This window comes from Sturnira hondurensis, unplaced genomic scaffold (genome assembly GCF_014824575.4).
Source record: "Sturnira hondurensis isolate 20B ecotype Veracruz unplaced genomic scaffold, ASM1482457v3 Scaffold0021354, whole genome shotgun sequence".
Taxonomy (NCBI): Eukaryota; Metazoa; Chordata; class Mammalia; order Chiroptera; family Phyllostomidae; genus Sturnira; species Sturnira hondurensis.
Window position 1 is genome coordinate 20,455,752 of NW_028093985.1, and position 17,706 is coordinate 20,473,457.

Consider the following 17,706-nt stretch of genomic DNA (forward strand, 5'->3'; position numbering starts at 1 on the left):
GGGAATGTAAATTGGTATGGCCACTTTGGAAAACAGTAGGGAGGTTCCTCCAAAAATTAGGAGAACCACCATATGATCCAGCAATTCAACTGCTGGATATTTACCCAAAGAAAATGAAATCACTGACTCAGAAAGATATGTATTCCCCTTGTTCACTGAAACATTATTTATAATAGCCAAGACATACAGACAACCTAAGTGTCCATCTGTGGATGAATGGATTTTTAAAATGGTGATACATGTATGACAATGGAATGTTATTCAGCCATTAAAAAAGAATGACATCTTGTCATTTGTGAAAACATGGGTGGATCTTGAAGGCATTATGTTAAGTAAGATAAGTCCAAGAAAAACAACATGTGATCTCACATGTGGAATCTTAAAAAATAAAGCAAAATAAAAGACAAGCCCACATATTGGTAGTTGCGAGAGGCTACAGGTAGATCAAATGGGTGAAGGAGGTCAAAAGGTACAAACTTCCAGTAATGAAACAAATGGCGACTATGGTTAGTGATGCTACATTGCATATTTTAAAGTTGCTAAGAGAGATCCTAAAAGTCTCAGCACATGAAAAAAGATATTTGTAACTATGCGTGGCGACAGAGCCTAACTGGACTTACTGTTATTATTTCAGAATATATACAAATATCAAATCATTATGTTGTATATCTAAAACTAATACATCAATTATATATCAATAAAAAAGATAGTAAACTCCATGAAGTATACAAGAAACCAGATTGATAATTAGTTGTGCATGCCATTATCTCAAACAGATTAATTTGTTTATTATTTAACTTAGACTATACAAAGTACAAAACCAACCCTTTTACATAAAGTAAAAGGGCTACATAATAACCCTGCATGCCAAGCAGACCAGCTGGCCAGCTATGCCCCCTTACAGGGAGACGAATCACCATAGAATATTAAACGATGACATCTAAGAACACTTACTATTTATTTTTTTCTTCAATTACTTTGGCCTTCAAAAAAAGTCTAGATTAAAATATTTAGAATCATTTCAGGTTATTTTTAGCTTATAAACTTAAAGGGGAAGAATTCATAGAATTATGGCTAAATAAAACAAGATAATTAGAACCATCTTATTTTCCCCAACGGACTACCATCTTTCACCTCTTTAATTCTGAGAAGACCATCTCCTAAGTAAGAGTCTTCTGGTTGATCAGTTTTATGATGTCTAATTCACTGGTGGTTTTGCTTTCCCTTGTAGGCAAAGGAGGAAACCTCCAAGCCAAAAGCTGATGAAGAAAATACGAGTTAAAGTTCCCACTATTTGGTAAGTCAGGTATAGTTGTAAGTGAAGGCAACCATACCTTCTGACAACCTATGTGTTACAGGCCAGAGAAACTAAGTACTTCTTGAAATACTCAGAGAAAAAAATTCTTGAGCATTTCATGTTCTCTGTATACTATTGGCATGAAATGCACATTGCAAAATCTATAGAGTAATTCCCTATATAGAGCATTAAATGGGATGATGGTGCTACTGGAATGTTAAAAACCATTAATCCTATAATTAAGGGTTCTTCAAAATATTAGGCCACAGTCTTAAAGAAAATGACCACCTAAGTCTAGTCGACTCTGAAACCCAAATGCTGATGATTGCAGGTTACCGCAGCAAAGTAAAATTAGCACATTGTATGACCTCTTCTAGTGAAATGTCCTTGTGTTATTGGTACCAACACATGGTAGGTGGGGAGAAGTGCCCCTTAGGGTCTGGTGGAAATTGCAGGGTTTTTGGAACCAGGGGTAAAGAAAGAGATTGACCACTTCTGTTCATCTTAGTTTGGGAAAATAAAATACTATGTTTGATTCTACTTAATGTAATTTAGGAGCTTGTATGAGTGATCTATCTAAGATAGATCACTGAGATCTATCTTGAGACCTGAGCCTTTAAGTTGTTAACTTCAAAAAGAAGATACCTTATTCTAAGCCATAAAAGATACCCTGGCTGGTGTAGCTCAGTGGACTGAGAACAGGCCTGTGAACCAAAGGGTCATTGGTTCAATTCCCAATCAGAGCACATGCCTGAGTTCCAGGTCAGGTCCCCAGTAGGGGACACATGAGAGGTAACCACACATTGATGTTTCTCTCCCTCTCTTTCTCCTTCCCTTCCCCTTCTCTCTAAATATAAATATATAAAATCTTTTTTTAAAAAAAGGTAAGATTTCCTTCTTTAAAAAAAAGAGCTTATAGCTTCTTGCCAATCAAAGCCTTAAGGAAATAAAAATATAGGTTAAATTGGGCTCTCACCATGGACCACTTTTGTTCCCTGGAGAGGAGGAGGTATACTGACTAGAATTCCTCTAAAGATTTTTCCCCAAATCAAAAAAAAAAATTCTGTTAATTATCCACTCTCATATTTACCTATAGGAAATTCCTTCTGGTTATACAATGCTATTTGCTAAATGTTACATTTACCATGACTTGTAACAGCAACAACAAAAAAAATTGCATGCCAATGTCATTCACTGGATTTTTTTTTTCTTTGAATTTTTCAAGGTATCCACATATAAAATCTACAGCTGGTGAATGGTGACTTCTGAAGAACAAAAGGCATTGACCACAGTTTTTTCTGGGTGGCTTCTAGACAGTGGTATTTGATGAGGTTTTTTGTTGGGTTTTTTTTTTTTTTGACATCCTACATATCGGTTTCTTATTCCTTTCCGGGAAAGAAATTGAATGTCTGGTTCACATGTGTTATTGTACGACATATTGATAAACTTTGAATTTTTAAAAATTGCCTTGAGTTGGGAGAAAAAGGAACTTTATATTTCTAAGAGATACATTTGATAGTTTCTTAAAGCAACACCCGCCCCCACAAAAGGAAAAACCTTTGCAAACTTTGCACATTCTACACATAGTGCCTGTAAAGCTCATTAGTATTTTTGGTTTGCACATAATTTTTTGTTACTGTTGTTAGCATCTGGAAAACAACAATTTAAACATTCTTCAGTGTTCTGATTTCTCATCACCCATTTTCTCTTGGGCTTTTGAACTGTATTTGATGTTTCTTTGAGTTAATGTTTATAAGTCTGATATAAAAAATTGTGCATTGGACACGTATCTCCTCTTCGGCTGCTAACGGTAAATTAATAGGGAACCTGGACAAATCAGGAAGCACTGCCCCCCTTTCCAGGCTAAACTTGTCTTTTCCAGAGGTGAGGGTTTGCACCCCCTAGAGCCAGCACAGAACATGCTGAGATTCGAATCAAGTCAGGAGAGCAAGATACAGACTATATGTCGCTGCACAGCACGTTCCAAGAATAATAAAGTCTACTTCTTAGATTATTCATATGGCTTGAACTCGGTTGGTTTACTGTTAAGCTGTGCCTTCCACTCACATTATATAAAACCTTCGCAACAATTGTTTGCTTGGGGCCATTGCAACTCTAGTCTTTGCACTGTATAGCATTTGGCTTTATGGAAGTTAGGTTTACCAAATACAAAGCTGAATTTCTGCTTAAAAAAATCTGTAATTTAAAAATTTGCTCCCCAGCCTGAAAGCAACTTAAGAACTTGGCTCTGATGTCCTACATCTCAGAATCGTTCCTTAGATATTTCTGAATGAATTGTTTATGAACATCGCACTGGTATCATTGATGAGATTATGATAAATATCTAATTTCATCTTTACTTCTCAGGAGTGAATGCTGGAAAAGATATCAGGTACATATCATAAACTGATTTGGAATTTTTTCTTTCAGAGAGCACAGCCTTCCTTAGCATCTCTTTAGAAGTTTTATTTATTAGGGCTTAGCTGACTTTACTAAATATAATATTGGAAATACTGTCTAATGTGGGGAGAGGAACAAGCAAAAATACTGCTGCTTATAATGGGCATCAGATTTTGTTAATACTTTGTACAAATACTCTTTAAAAATCATTCAGAGGACTACGGGATTTCAGACTCCGCCCACGTCAAGTGCTGTCCTGTCCCACCAGAGGTACAGGCATTTTCTATTATTCTAAGTCTGGGACATCCGAGCCCGAGCTATGGTGACTAGACAGACCTTTTTGAGCACTGACAAGAAAACAAAACACACAGTTCCTGAGGAATTTTAATTATGGATCTAATTCTTCCATTTGGGTAGTATAAAGTGGGTTTTTTTTTTGTTAAAAAAGATAAAACATTAGACATGGACAGATTTGTTTGCAAGGAGATGGCTGCAGTATTACTAACTTCCATGCATATATTTTTTAAATGACATGCCAAAACTCGAAGATTTAAGAAATGCCTATAAAAGTAAATTATTTAAAGTACTCTGAGTATGCTTTTTTGTGTATTAGAAATGTCTTTAAGATGTGGGCATGTGCTAATAATTAATGATGACTGAGGTAGGCTATGGATCCAAATCAGTGCTTTTTTACCATCTGATTAGGAGGAAATAACTACAAATACCCCCTTAGAGGTATATAATAGACAACTTTTTATTACCAAAAAGGTTTTGCACATTGATGAAGCAGTATTGTATTTAGGAAATGGACATCTACAAAAGCAAACAAAAGTAGGTTCCTCAGGAGACTGAAACTGAAAAATCACTATTTCCATGTTTCATTAATCAAGATATAAAATACAATTAAAGAAAAATATTTTACATTAAAATCTTGGCTTTGTATGGTTTTTCAGAAGGAAAATACATAGGGGTGGAAATTCCCAGTGATTATTTCTGTTTTTATTTCTCAAACCATTAAACCATGCAATGTGTATACACGTGGAATTGTAAACACATGTATGCCCAGAAAAGTCACTATTCCTAGTGTATCAGAACACATTTTGACATTTTGCATATCATATTCTATTCTCTTGAAAATTCAAGAGAAACTTCATATCATATTTCTTTCTCTTGAAAAAAACCTCATAAAAGACTTGTCATTTAGAGTAGTAATTCAAGAGAATTTAGAGTAAATTTTCATTTAGAGTAATTCAAGAAAATTTAAGAGAAATTTCATGTCTTATTCCTTTCTCTTGAAAATTCTGCAATATATTAAAAACCTCACAAAAGACTTCTCATTCAGAGTAATATAAACAAATATGTTCAGTTTCATAGTGCATTATCATTCATGGACTTACAGTGAGATATTCTGGAATTGTAAACTAGGCCAAGTAACAAGCAGGGAGAGGAACCACCTACCTAAATAAACATGAGCCGCTCTCAGGTTCAACTTCAAATGAAAGGTTTTTCCTCCAGACCTGAATGTACCTGCTGTTTCAGAAGGGACACTGTACAGTCAGGGTCCCTGAGGAAGTAGATGACACACTCAAATTAGGGTTACCTGAGGAGGGTTCCGTAAAAGGTGTTTTGTTTTGTTTTGAAGCATGGGTGGAGGCAGGGCTGTATGGAAACCCTAAGTATACGAGGCTGCCACTGCACCCCTCATCCTGATGGGGTGAGGAAAGGAAGCGGTTACTGGAACCCAGAAATGGGGAGGGCCGTGTGGGAAAGAGGGCTATCCCTCCAAATTTAAGATTTGTGAAGAGCAACCTGCAAGGGAAGAGCACCCCATCTCCACTCTCCCACCCCAGCTCCCATCTGCCCTTCTGGGACACTGACCACAAACCAGGGGGCAAGGAACCCTGGTGACATGGCCCTACACGTTCCCCCCTGGTGTGCAGCAAGGAAGAGAAGGTAGAAAGCAGACCAGCCTCATCCTGGCTTCTCACTGACCCAGGGGGGCCACCGTCAGTAGTCTCCACTGTTCAGGGTGTTCGAGGAGCTGGCAAAACAGCTTATGAATGACAGACACGAGGGGAGGAAGGGTTTGGAGGCTGTGGAGCTCAGGTATAAAACATAAAGGGAGAAGAATAAGGCACCTCACTCTTGGTGGTGGGAAACCCACCACTTGGGTTTACACTGCAGGCAACACCGGTAAATGAAATGAAACACACGCCAGCCATAAGCCATTGACGGAAACTTAACAGCAGACTTTCCACAGGACTAGTCAAATGAGTGAGAAGTTGAAGGAAAAGGAAGTATATTCAGTGGAAGCCAAAACAGCCATCTCCGGTTTGAAAATATCCACATTCAACAAAAGTTTGGTGATTATAAATCACAGGGACCAACAAGGAACGAATTGTTACAGCAGCTCCAGCTTTTCACTTTGGAGCCAGGTTCTGATTTTATCGAAGTTCTTATCCATCCAACGTATGTTTTCCTCAATGGTTTCGATGGTTTGTTGGACACAACGGAGCTGAGAACCATTTTCTTTCAAGGAGCTGAAGAATCCTTTTACCTTGAAAGAAAAAAATAGGTTTTAAAATTTTTCCTTTATTACATTATACAAATATAAGTTCAGGCTGGTTAAAGAAAACTGAGGCCAAAATTCCGGCATTTGTCAAAATTCTGCGTGGAAGTCAGCGCCAGGTGTCTGGATACGATTATCTACACAAACTTAAGCTACGTTAAATGAACTCATGCCTCAAGATGTCATTTTGTGTGTTTTTCTCGGCAGCTTTTTAGTTTATTCACAGTTGCCAGATTCTAAAAGACTTCACTGTTTGCCACTTTATAATTAAGGTTTAATTGAGTGTGTCTATTTAGTGTGTATTCGGTTATATACACACAGATGCAAACTTAATTTTTTAAAACATATCTAAGAAAGCAGAATGTGCAGAGTGTCTTCTTTGCCAAGCAAAACAGTTTCAACCACATAAGTGTAGGCTTTCTTCGTGGACCTGGCCTTGCCTTGCGTGTTATTACAAGAGCACTGTGGGAGATGGTGTCCTTAGCAAGTTATGGTGGTAATAGTCCAAACTTTGCCAAGTTTTTGTTATTCTAATCCACAATTAAGGAATTGTTCCCTCAAGGTAAAACCCACACAAAGGTCCCCATGGCTTAAAAGAGGTAAGAAACTCTTGGTTATGTCTTCGAGAATATCTTTGTTGTCATTTCATTGCTGGGTATCTTCACCCCTTTGAGCTCACGGGAGGAAGAGGCTGGTTTTGCTAAAGCATCGATGGTGATGCTATTGTTTCACCTTAAAGGGTTCCTAACCTTTTGCTATGGATTTTCACAGCATTAATTGATCGATGTATTTATTGTGTAGACAGGAACAAGTTTAGGCCAAGATGCATGGTTTCCAGACAGTTAATTCCTTTAAAAAAATCCATGTCATAACATCATATGAATTTGAAAATAAGATGGGGTTAAGAACGGGTTTTGCAAAGATCAGATTTCAATTTTAAATGATGCCAGGCAGTTTTCTAATTAGGATGTTGCAGCACAACTTCTCAACGAGCTTAGAGGCATGTCCCCCTGCACCCTAGAAAACACTCTGCTTCTGAGTCCTAAGTTGTAGCTCAGCCTTCATTCATACTCTCAGAACTCAAGATGAGTTGATAGTCAATTAAAAATTAATCTGGGCACACTTCAACAGTCAAAACATATCAATAATTTTTACCAGTTGGTTAAATTGTCTCATCCTGAAAGAGCCCGTCATGATAGTGCCACTAAAAAACAGACCTACATGATCTGCAACAAAGCCAATTAATTGTTAACCCCAGCCCACAAATTTTTCTGACCCCAATTCTCTTTTCTATATTATCTGCCTTGGGGAATGAAGCATGTCTTCTGAGTATGTGATTCAAAACTGCCTCCTTGAGAACACCATCTGTGCAGCAAGCAGCATGATATAGGAATAGAAAAACATCTTTTTGACCTTGAGCAAATAGTTAACTTCCCTGGGACTTTGTCTCGTTTGTTAAATGAAGGTCATCTCTGCATTGCAGAGGGAAGGTAGGGATGTATTTCTACAGTGTGAATAAGGTGCAGAACTAAAACCCAGCATGTGTCAGGGACTCGACCTCACCATTTATTCATGGATATTTACACTGATTCTGAGTCTCTGTGCTAGTACTGAGGATGAGGCAATGAGTCCAGCAAGCACCCTACGCTCATGGAGCTTACATTCTACCTGGGAAGATAGGCAGTAAACTACAACCACTATAAATATACTGCTATGAAAATAAACTAGGGCTATGTCAGTAACTGGGGAGGGGCTGGCCACACAAGAGTGGCCTGAGATGGTGACTCTTGAGCTGGAACCTCTAAAAGATACAATGATTCCAGGGAAAAGTTGGAGACAGAGCAAGCCAGACAGAGAAGAGAGTGCCGAGCCTTAGAGATCAGAGAAAGGGCTGAGGGGTGGGAATGTTGAGAGCTGGTGAACAAGGAGAGCAAGTGAAATTGGTGGGAGAGGTGCGCAGGGGCCAGGTCATCGCATTCTTGTGCGCACAGGATAGAGAGATTTGGAATTTACTGCAAGAGCAGCAGGCAGGACTTCAAGAAGGGAGTCAGTCATGGGCTGATTTTATGTTTTAAATGTGGAAAATGGTTTGGTTGATGGCAATGTAGCAGAAGGGAGACCAATTAGGAAGCTATCGCCATAGACCAGGTGAAAAATAAGAAAGGCTTGGAAGGGGGAGGGGCAGGGAAAAGTGCATGGATTTGGTGCCTATGCCAGAGACAAGGCTAACAGGACTTGGGGATGAATTTGATATGAGGGGAAGGAAGTGCTCAAGGTGACTCCTGTGTTTTAAATGTCAGTAGGACGCTCTCTACTATGACAATATCTAAGTCTCCTCCATCTCCCTGTCCTGCCTCAGAATTTTTGCACATATTTCCTATGCACACAACACTCTCCTCCGGCATATTATATTTCCTTCACTGTCCACTCAAGTGTCTCCTAATCATCTTATAAAACATACCGCGGCCAGCTGCCCAGCTAGTCACAGCCCACGGACAACCCCAGGCCATCCCACAACATACCTCTGCCCCAGCCCTCACTGGAGCTCCAGCTCAAAGGTGATGTGCAAGTTAATTTCACAAGCCTGGGTAAGGCTGCTGACAACTGGACGCAAGCTAAGGGACCTGACATTTCTTGTGCATTTTCAAAGCACTCATCCTATTAGATCAAGTTAGATCATGGTGTAACCAGACAACACGTGAAACTATTAAAAAATTAATATTTGACTCAGATTTTATCTGAATGCAACAGTTGTAAAAGCATGTAAAATCTGTTTTATGATTTTACTATAGAAAACATCATAGAAGGGATACCACGAACAACCCATATGTCAAATTTCTCAAGAGTTTAAGACTAGGAGAAAATTATGTTTTTGTGGAAAACTTGTACAGTCCCCTCTTACCAGACAGTGGCATTAACTCACACTGTTTTCTCATTTTTTTTTTTTTTGACTGCTGGAAAGCTGTGATAAATTTAAGGTATGATTGCAATAAATTATCCTCAGTATAAACTTTCACACAGTTACCTCTTTCCATTATGCAGTTTTTTGTTCTTTATTTTAACATTTCTCTTATATATGGGCCTTATAAATTGCCTAAGATTCTTTCTGAAAGTAGATGGCATATAAATAAGTAACAGGACACTGTGAACTTGGATGGTAGAGAACCCGGCCGCCACACCTGCCTCTTTCACAACAGCTAGGGGACCGCTTCAGTTATATTTGGACCTCTAATAATCACTTTTAACATCTGGAGATAGGGATTAAATGTTTAAAGTAATTTTAAGCTCTAAAAGTTGTAATGGCAAGGATAAGATTTCTTAATGTGTTTGGGAAGAGACACAATTTTTACTAGTTCATTTGTAACTGATTTTTGCTTACATTAAAAACACCACAGCATCCAAAAAGAACATCTATTAAGTGACAAAATCCATTTCTAACTCATTGCAACTTTAAAATACTTTGTCTACCCCACATTTATTAGATAATTGTCATTTAAGCTTAAAAGAGATTTTTTTTTTACCTCTTCAAGCCGTGCTCTTGTGGAGAATTGATTTGTTGTTCCCATTACCATGAAGGCTATGGAAGGTGAGCCAAGTTCAAACCTAGAAATGGAAATTGTCAAGTTATACTGTGAAATATTTATTCTTTCAACATACAGTTTTAACTGCCTCATATGTTACATCACTTAGCTAAAAACTGGTTAGGCATGAAAACCATGGACCTGATCCCTACCCTCTAGCTGCAAAGATCTAGTTGCAAAAATATACACCAGCAGCTGAATAAAAGATGAAGTGCCCAAAAGAAAATGCTAGAGGTGGTAATGCTGTAAGAGTTAGACAAGGGCGGATGCAAACCAGCGAAAGTGCTGAGCAGCAAGACTTCAGTAGATGGGTCAGTGGGTGCAGAAAAGGGGCCACACCAGACTGAGTGGGAGACCTGCCTATGCAGGTCCGTAAGCTAGCAACACATAAGAGCGGTATGTTTTCTAGGGATATTTTAAGTACCTCTACCTTCTACCTGCAATCAACCCCCCCCCCTTTAGACGATCACTGTTGTTTTACAAACAAAGCAAACATAGCAAGTTTCAGGAACTGTTCCAGTCACAGCACAATTTTCAGCACTACTTACTTTTGTACTAGTTTATTCCAGTTCTCCTTCAGAAACTGCCAGGCCAGTGGATATCCCACCGGATTTCTGCCAATGGCACTAAGGATACCAGGAAATTCTTGAGTTTTTATTACATCTCCTTGAAAACTTTGGTCTAGTAGCCTAGGATGATTAAGAGAAGAAATTTAGCAATGAATGGGCTCTGAAAAAGTTATAAGTAAGACACTCCATAAAATATTTGTGAAATTTTTTTAAAAGCCCATCGGCCAATAACAAAGCCCAAAAAGATAAACAGGTCACCACAGCCTGATAAACGCATTATAGTTATGTAGTAATGGAACTTACACATCATATTTGCCATACACATTCTCACATACTCTCTCATCTGCTCATAAGAGGGTCTAAGGAAGTATGTATTTCTATGCTTATTATTTTATTTTTCTAAATATTTTATTTATTTATTTTAGAGAGAGGGCAAGGGAAGGAGAAAGAGTGGGACAGAAACATCAGTGTGTGGTTGTCTCTCATATGTCCCCTACTGGGAACTGGTCTGCAACCCAGGCATGTGCACTGACTGGGAATTGAACCGTGATCCTTTGTTTCACAGGCCCATGCTCAATCCACTGAGCTACACCAGCCAGGGCTATGCTTATTATTTTAAAGATACACAAATATATGCTCCTTGAATATTTTTCCTAACACCTGCTTCCCCCAAATTAGTTCCCGTATTCATTAGATGTGTGTCACTATCATATGTGTTCCCAGAACAGGCAATTCCTGGCCAGAAGGACCAATCTAACTTAATTCTCCTCACTCTAATGATCATGAATGAATTACTTACCATTGAAGCTTTTCCTTATCTTGGCTAATACAGAGGGCAAATTCGATTTGTTCTTTCTCGGTACTGGACAAGGAAGACTGATATTTACTATAAAGGAAGTCCCATCCTTCCATGGTCTGAGCTCCCACAGCAAACACAGCCAAGGTCACGTCGCTGGGCAGTCTGCGGGAAAGAACACACCCCGTGAGAGTCTGAGATGGAGGAGCTGTGTCTGGGTGCAGGACGGTGACTGACTATGAGCCGATCAACTGGCCTCGTGACCAGAGTGGCATGCCTGGAAATCTGAACGGTAACCTCTGACGTCAAATTTTTTGAAAGAGGCAAAGAAAAATATCTAAAATTAGGTTGTGAGTAGCCTTCTCAAAAATGTAATGGAAGACTCCACTTTTATAAATACCTATGAATCTAACACACTTTGATGACACTGGGTGACTCAATAAAGAGGTTCAAACTTGACTCAAGATGGAGTCCATGAACAAATGTCAGGAATCCAATAGGCCCACCATTTATAAGCATTTCTTTAAATGAAAGCAGGTATGCTGTTGGCTTGGTATTCCCCAGATGGGACTTGAGCCCCAAATATCCGTAAGTATAGCAAGAATTAAATTTCCAGATGTAGGAAGATTTTTAGAGTCAGCAACTACTGTGCATCCCCTGTTGGGGACTTTGGAGACCCACAGAAGCTACTGTGAGATGCATTGCCTCTGTTCCTGCCCAGCACAGCTGTCTGGTAAGGTTTTGTATCCTTGGCTGCATAAAGTGGGAATCATTATAATCCTATTCTAACTCTCCAGATGTTTGATGTTTTGTGCATAGAAGTTCCTCCTAGCATGACTTCAAGTTGAGAGATCCATAGATAAATCTTAAAAAGTAACTTATTTTCCTAAAAAGGGAGACATGGGAGACTTGTGTATAGTTGGTTTTGCTCCCAGTGATGATGGAAAGCAGAAAAGGCACCCCTTATATCAATGAACTGGTTGGGTAGTAAGGACAGACCTCAACTTTCCATTGGCTTCCTTCCACCGTCTGAAATAGGCTTCAGCCTTCTGCACACAGGGCTGATACTTGCGCACACAGGCGAGGAGGAGGAGATGACTTCTCAGCATCCGCTCGGAGATGGAGCCCTCGTCAGTCCAGGTCTGCTTATCGATGAGGTCCCTCAGCAGCCAGATGAGGAAGGCCTGGGGGAAAGCCACAGTGTCACCATGCTCCCAGCCCTCGCCCACTTTAGGTAATCCAGTGCACACTCAGGTGACAGGGAATATTTGTGAAATCTTAATGCACTTCTTTGTTTTTAAAATCGTGCAGTTGTGTTTATATTTAATTATCAAAGGGGTCAAAAACAAGAAACAGTGAACTATTTTAGTATTTGCATAACAATCTTTTATAAATACACCTTTTCTCCTTAGGATAAACTGTCACTTTAAAAACAAAGAGTGTATATGTCTACATTTTGAGAGCGACTTATACAATGTAACTTCATTATAATTTGCCAAAAATAACAATTTTGTACTTCATCTTCAAGTACCTGAGTTCCAGAACATCTTATTAGCAACCATAATACAGAAGTAAAATGAAATAAAGAACTTGCAAAAAGAAGGAAAGAAGAACCCATGAAAATGAAGTATAGAATGGCATAGTGCCTTGTCGATTTTTAGTGCTAAAAGAAAACCATTATCTTTGCTAGTCAATTCAAATACTGAGTTAACTCTGATTTACTTTTCTTTAATATATACCAAGACATATTCACAACAGTAAGCATTCTCCCACACCCACATAAAAGCAAACCACTTACACAGCTACCTAATTTATTTCAGGTTTTTACCTTGAATTGAGTTTCCACTTCATTCATATCCCGTTTCTCCATTAATTTATACATAGGTACCAGTTCATTCAAACCTTGGAACACAGGCATAATTTCAGTTTCATGTTTCAGGTACAGGGTTAAATCCAAGGCTTTTTCAATTGGTAGCTTCCCAATGCTGGTCAGGAGACACACCATGGTTATCAGTTTAAAAGAAAATCCAGGAAATCAACCTCTGTTTCAAAGTGTATTTTAACAATTTTATGAAAAAAGTCGGTTATGAATGCCGCTTATAAATAAGGATCTTTATATTAGCATCTTTTCGGCCACACGTAACACATCTGACATGTTTACATGGTAGAGGAAGTTTCTCACGTAACAACAGAGCTAGGGCTAACTTGTGGTTAAGACAGAATGCAAGCACGTGTCTGTCCCTCTATGAGACGTGGGATTGCGTGCTAACCTTCCAGGGTAAGATGGGGATTTTGATCCAAGATCCTTCAGGAGGCCTAGTAAGAGGGACTGCCACTCAGTTAATAGTATGAGTCTCTGGAGTGAACACATCCTCTTCTACATTCCAAAAAGAAACTGAATATAGATAAAAACACTTGATCATAGAGGGTTGGTGTTAAAAGCCTCAGTGGTGCCTGACGGGTCTGGCTCAGTTGGTCAGGCATCATCCTGAGAAGTGAAAGGTCACTGGTTCGATTCCCAGTGAGGCACATGCCTAGGGTGTGGGTTTGGTCCCCCATCTAGGTGCGTGCAAGAGGCAACCAATCAATGTTTCTCTCCCTCTCTTTCCACCTCCTTTCCCCTCCCTAAAAACAAATAAATAAAATCTTTTTTAAAAAGCCTCAGTGGTAAGATACACGCTCATGTAAGTACCAAACCGTCTAAGATTTAAGCAGTGGTACGCTGCAGAGGGGAGTGTTTTTAGGCAGGCCAAAACAGCTAGCCAAGCTGCCCCCATTTTCATCCTCCATGGCTTTTTGTCACCTCAGGAGGCCCAGAAAAGAAAGAACTTGACATTTAGAGCGGAGGAGCATGGGGTATAAGGAGAATTATCAATTATTCCTTTATGCCTGGGTGATTTGCTGTAGGACTTATGCCTAAATACTGGAGAAGGGCATTTAACAACTTACGGATCATGTTCTTAAAAACCATTGCCATGGGGTGAAAATTTAGAGTATACACTACCCTCAACCACTCAAAGGTCATCTGGTTGGCCAGCATTTTGTGAGCCTCCCGTAAAGGTGCTGTGAAGTCCAGGGATCTAGCTGGGGTGGGGGTGGGGGTGGGGGTAACCTTTTGACCCAGGACGTGTGACGTGAACAACTCAGGCCTGGACCACTCATTCTTCTGAGGAGGCTTTAAGATTGTTAAACACCCAGTGGCTGGGGTGGGCGTGGGGAGAAACCTGAAAAGCAAGGCCAGGGAAAGCTGCAGCACAAGACTTCAGAATTCAGCCAGGGGCTTCTCCGGGGTGGTCTCCTGATTTTCTACACCTTTGCCTCTGTGTGATCTTCGTTGTTAATGAAAAAGACTAAAGTACAGATTCCTTCCTTTACCATATTCAGCAAATGGCAGGAGGTTAGCCACAAGGCTAAAAGCAACCTTGGATTTTTAGAATTTAGGGGAAAACACCCTTCAACTTCTTATTAGCAATCAATCATTTTCTTCTTTAGAAATCAAGAATTTGAGTGATAACAGCTGCCTTCAGAAATAAGCCAAGCTTGTATTACCTGACAAGTTGAAATGCATTGTTAATGAGACTGGCTCGATCATTACTGCTGATTGCTGTGTGTGTTCCTTTTAAAAGGCCAGTCAAAGAATCCCATCCATCATCCTCATAATGCACAATGTAATAGCCATTCATTCCCACGTTAAATTTGATCCATTCCACCTCTTCTGGGAGAATGAGCACATCTAGAGCAAATAAAATAAATCATAGCTCCATTTTCTCTCTTGACAGATGAAAAGCTTCTCTGATCAGAGATTGGACCATGACACTACAGGCAGATTTAATACTGAACAGTTTTAATACTGAAGGGAGCTTCATTCATATTGAACCCGTTCCTTTTAGAAACCAGAAAACAGCATCTCAATAGACAAAAGCCAACACTAGTTTTAGACACCAATTTTGTGAGATTTACAGACATATGAGAAGAATGTGGCCACATTTCAGGCCATACATACAATATAACCTAGCAATGCTAACAAAGTTTTATTAGTAATCCCTTCTTTATAACATTACATAACTCAACTGTTTTAATCTCTATCTGGCGAGATACTGGCCTTTTTTGCAACCAGACAGTACTTCCAAACCTAGAGCTTCACTAGAAAATGAAAGCCAGAGATTAGCTGAAGATAGCCAAAGATTGACCTGATCCTTTTTTTTTTTTTTGCTTTAACCAAGATAAATAGCAAAAGAAAGGTGGCATCTAAATCCTGTTTCCATAGTTCCTTCTTGCATTCACCTAGTTATTTCCACAACAAATTACCTGTTTTTGTCTTCAGCAAAAACCTGTGGGCCGAGTCTGATTTGCTGGTGATGAATGTCAGTGGAACATGCCACAGGTACCTAAAAGACAGGAGGATTGATCGCTCTTTTGTTGATTCAATGCACAAGCAGTTATTAAATCACCTATCATGTGCCAGGCACTGGCTAGTTTAAGAAACAATGGTATCAGAGCTACTGAAGCCAAGAGATCAAAACACTCCCATCCTGTTTTCAGGCACTATTCACCCTTCTTAGTCTCCTTTAGTAGGGTTAGGACTTTGGGCTCAAGGGAGCCCTGTCAGCCTTTACAGTGATTGGCTGGGAGCTCAGAAGGCCAAGCTTAAACACTGTGACCACTAGTAACGGCACACACTGTCATCAGGCGCCTCCTGCATTTCTTACATTGCACGTCTACGGAGTTTCTGCTAATGATGCAGAATTTGAATCTGATCATCAAGAAATAGCAGAAAACCCAAACTGGAGGGCATCCCACAAAATAACTGGCCTGTGCTCTTCAAAAATGTCATGATCAAGAAGCACTAAGCCTGAGGAGCAGTTTCAGAGAAAAAGGACTAAGGAAATGGAACAATTAATACAATGTGATCCTGATACTGAATGCTGCCTGAACCAGAACTTTTTTTTTTTTTGCAGCAAAGACATTATTAGAACAATTGGAAAAATCTAAACAAAGTTTGTAGATTAGATAATAGCATTGTATCAAGTTTATTTCATAATTTTGATAATTGTGCTGTTGTTAAAGAAGTAAATGTTCTTTCTTTTTTCCTAAGAAAATACCACACTAAAATACTTTGGGGTAAAGGAGCATCATGTCTCCAAATTACTCTCAAATAGTTAAATATATATATATATATATATATATATACACACACACACACACACACACACACAGCACATATGTAGAGATATGTGCAGAGAGAAATACAGGGAATGTGGTAAACAGTTTAAAAATATCTGAGTAAAAAATATATGGGGATTCTTTGCATCCTTCTTGGAACTTCTTCATTAAGTCTAAACTTCTTTTGAAATAAAAAATGTTTAAATAATGTCAGGGTCAATCGAGGTCCAGTGGGTCATTTCCAGTGATGTCTTTCTGTGGTGTTAAGCTGACAAACAAGTTCCAGTATCTAACTCAGACTTCCAAAAGAAAAGAATCGAGTCTTTCATAATCCCCAGAAATCATAATTTCCAGACACTACTGTAATTTAGTGCTGGTTACTTAGATTGGAGCCTATTTCAAGCCAGTAACTAGAAATTACCATCCTATCAAACTACAAAACATGAGAATGTTGAAATAATTATATATCATCAACGTCACTGAGATGAACCAAGGTTCAGAGCCACCTTCATCCTCTGGGAGATGGTGGCGTATAACTCAACTTCACAGCATACATAAATTTGATTGAAATGTTTTTGCAATAAAGGCAAGGGCACTATTTCAAAAATAAGGTTTTCTCTTACAAGTAAGGATAAAGAGAAATGGGTTGTTCTCAGTGAACCTCACCCAGATTCGGGGGCGGCGGCGTGTCCTTTCAGGTAGCGTTCTTGCTTCATGTGCACGTTCCTCCCTCTCACGGTGATAGTTATCAGGGGAAAGCCCTGCTGCAGCGTCCAGGTGTTCATCATGGCCTTCACATCGAGGCCTTCCTGTTTCCAGTGCTGGGTGATACAGAAAATGACAGATGCATGACCACCCAGACCCAACTCCAAGTCAGGAGGGAACCCAAGCTTGCCCTCACACACAGAGCTGCTACCTGCTCCGGGAAGCTCTTCCTCAGCCTTCCCTCTGCTCCCTCCCCCACTGTCGCCAAGCACAGCCTGCTGGTCATCAAAGCACTGACTGTTTACTTTTCATTTTCATCCTCTACACATGTGTGTCTTGAGAACAGGTACCAGGCCTGGTTCTACTGGGTTCCTTGAGCTTGGCACTGAGCAAAAAACAGGCATATGGATGAAAGCAGAGAAGGGAAAGTGGCCAGGTGTTCAGCACCTACTTAGTGATGCTGGCTCTCAGACAAGCAAGGTGGGGAAACGTGTTCAGCCAGGAGCCTGCACTTCCAAAGGGGTAACAACAGCCAGATGGGCCACACTGGACAAGCAATTGTGAACTCAAAACAGGACATATTCTTTGATACTAAAAATAAAAACTTTTAAGAAATATTTAAAAGC

The 17,706-nt window shown here is 39.5% G+C and overlaps 2 protein-coding genes across 7 annotated transcripts in view; one reads left to right on the top strand and one right to left on the bottom strand.

Moving 5' to 3' along the window:
• The window catches only part of CAST (calpastatin), a 134,562-nt gene extending 130,199 nt beyond the window's left edge, over window positions 1–4,363 (top strand). For all 5 annotated transcript variants that reach the window (XM_037032325.1, XM_037032326.1, XM_037032327.1 and 2 more), the window contains 2 exons: window positions 1,232–1,297; window positions 2,523–4,363. In XM_037032325.1, coding sequence (XP_036888220.1) covers window positions 1,232–1,282 — 51 coding nt within the window. In that variant the 3' untranslated portion in view covers window positions 1,283–1,297; window positions 2,523–4,363. The remainder of the gene's footprint in view (window positions 1–1,231; window positions 1,298–2,522) is intronic.
• Window positions 4,364–4,979: 616 nt separating this feature from the next.
• ERAP1 (endoplasmic reticulum aminopeptidase 1) overlaps window positions 4,980–17,706 on the bottom strand; it is a 34,273-nt gene continuing 21,546 nt past the window's right edge. For both annotated transcript variants that reach the window (XM_037032323.1, XM_037032324.1), the window contains exons 11-19: window positions 17,042–17,196; window positions 15,521–15,600; window positions 14,762–14,945; window positions 13,041–13,197; window positions 12,212–12,396; window positions 11,216–11,377; window positions 10,396–10,536; window positions 9,788–9,869; window positions 4,980–6,254 (exon numbers count right to left, since the gene is read on the bottom strand). In XM_037032323.1, coding sequence (XP_036888218.1) covers window positions 6,099–6,254; window positions 9,788–9,869; window positions 10,396–10,536; window positions 11,216–11,377; window positions 12,212–12,396; window positions 13,041–13,197; window positions 14,762–14,945; window positions 15,521–15,600; window positions 17,042–17,196 — 1,302 coding nt within the window. In that variant the 3' untranslated portion in view covers window positions 4,980–6,098. The remainder of the gene's footprint in view (window positions 6,255–9,787; window positions 9,870–10,395; window positions 10,537–11,215; window positions 11,378–12,211; window positions 12,397–13,040; window positions 13,198–14,761; window positions 14,946–15,520; window positions 15,601–17,041; window positions 17,197–17,706) is intronic.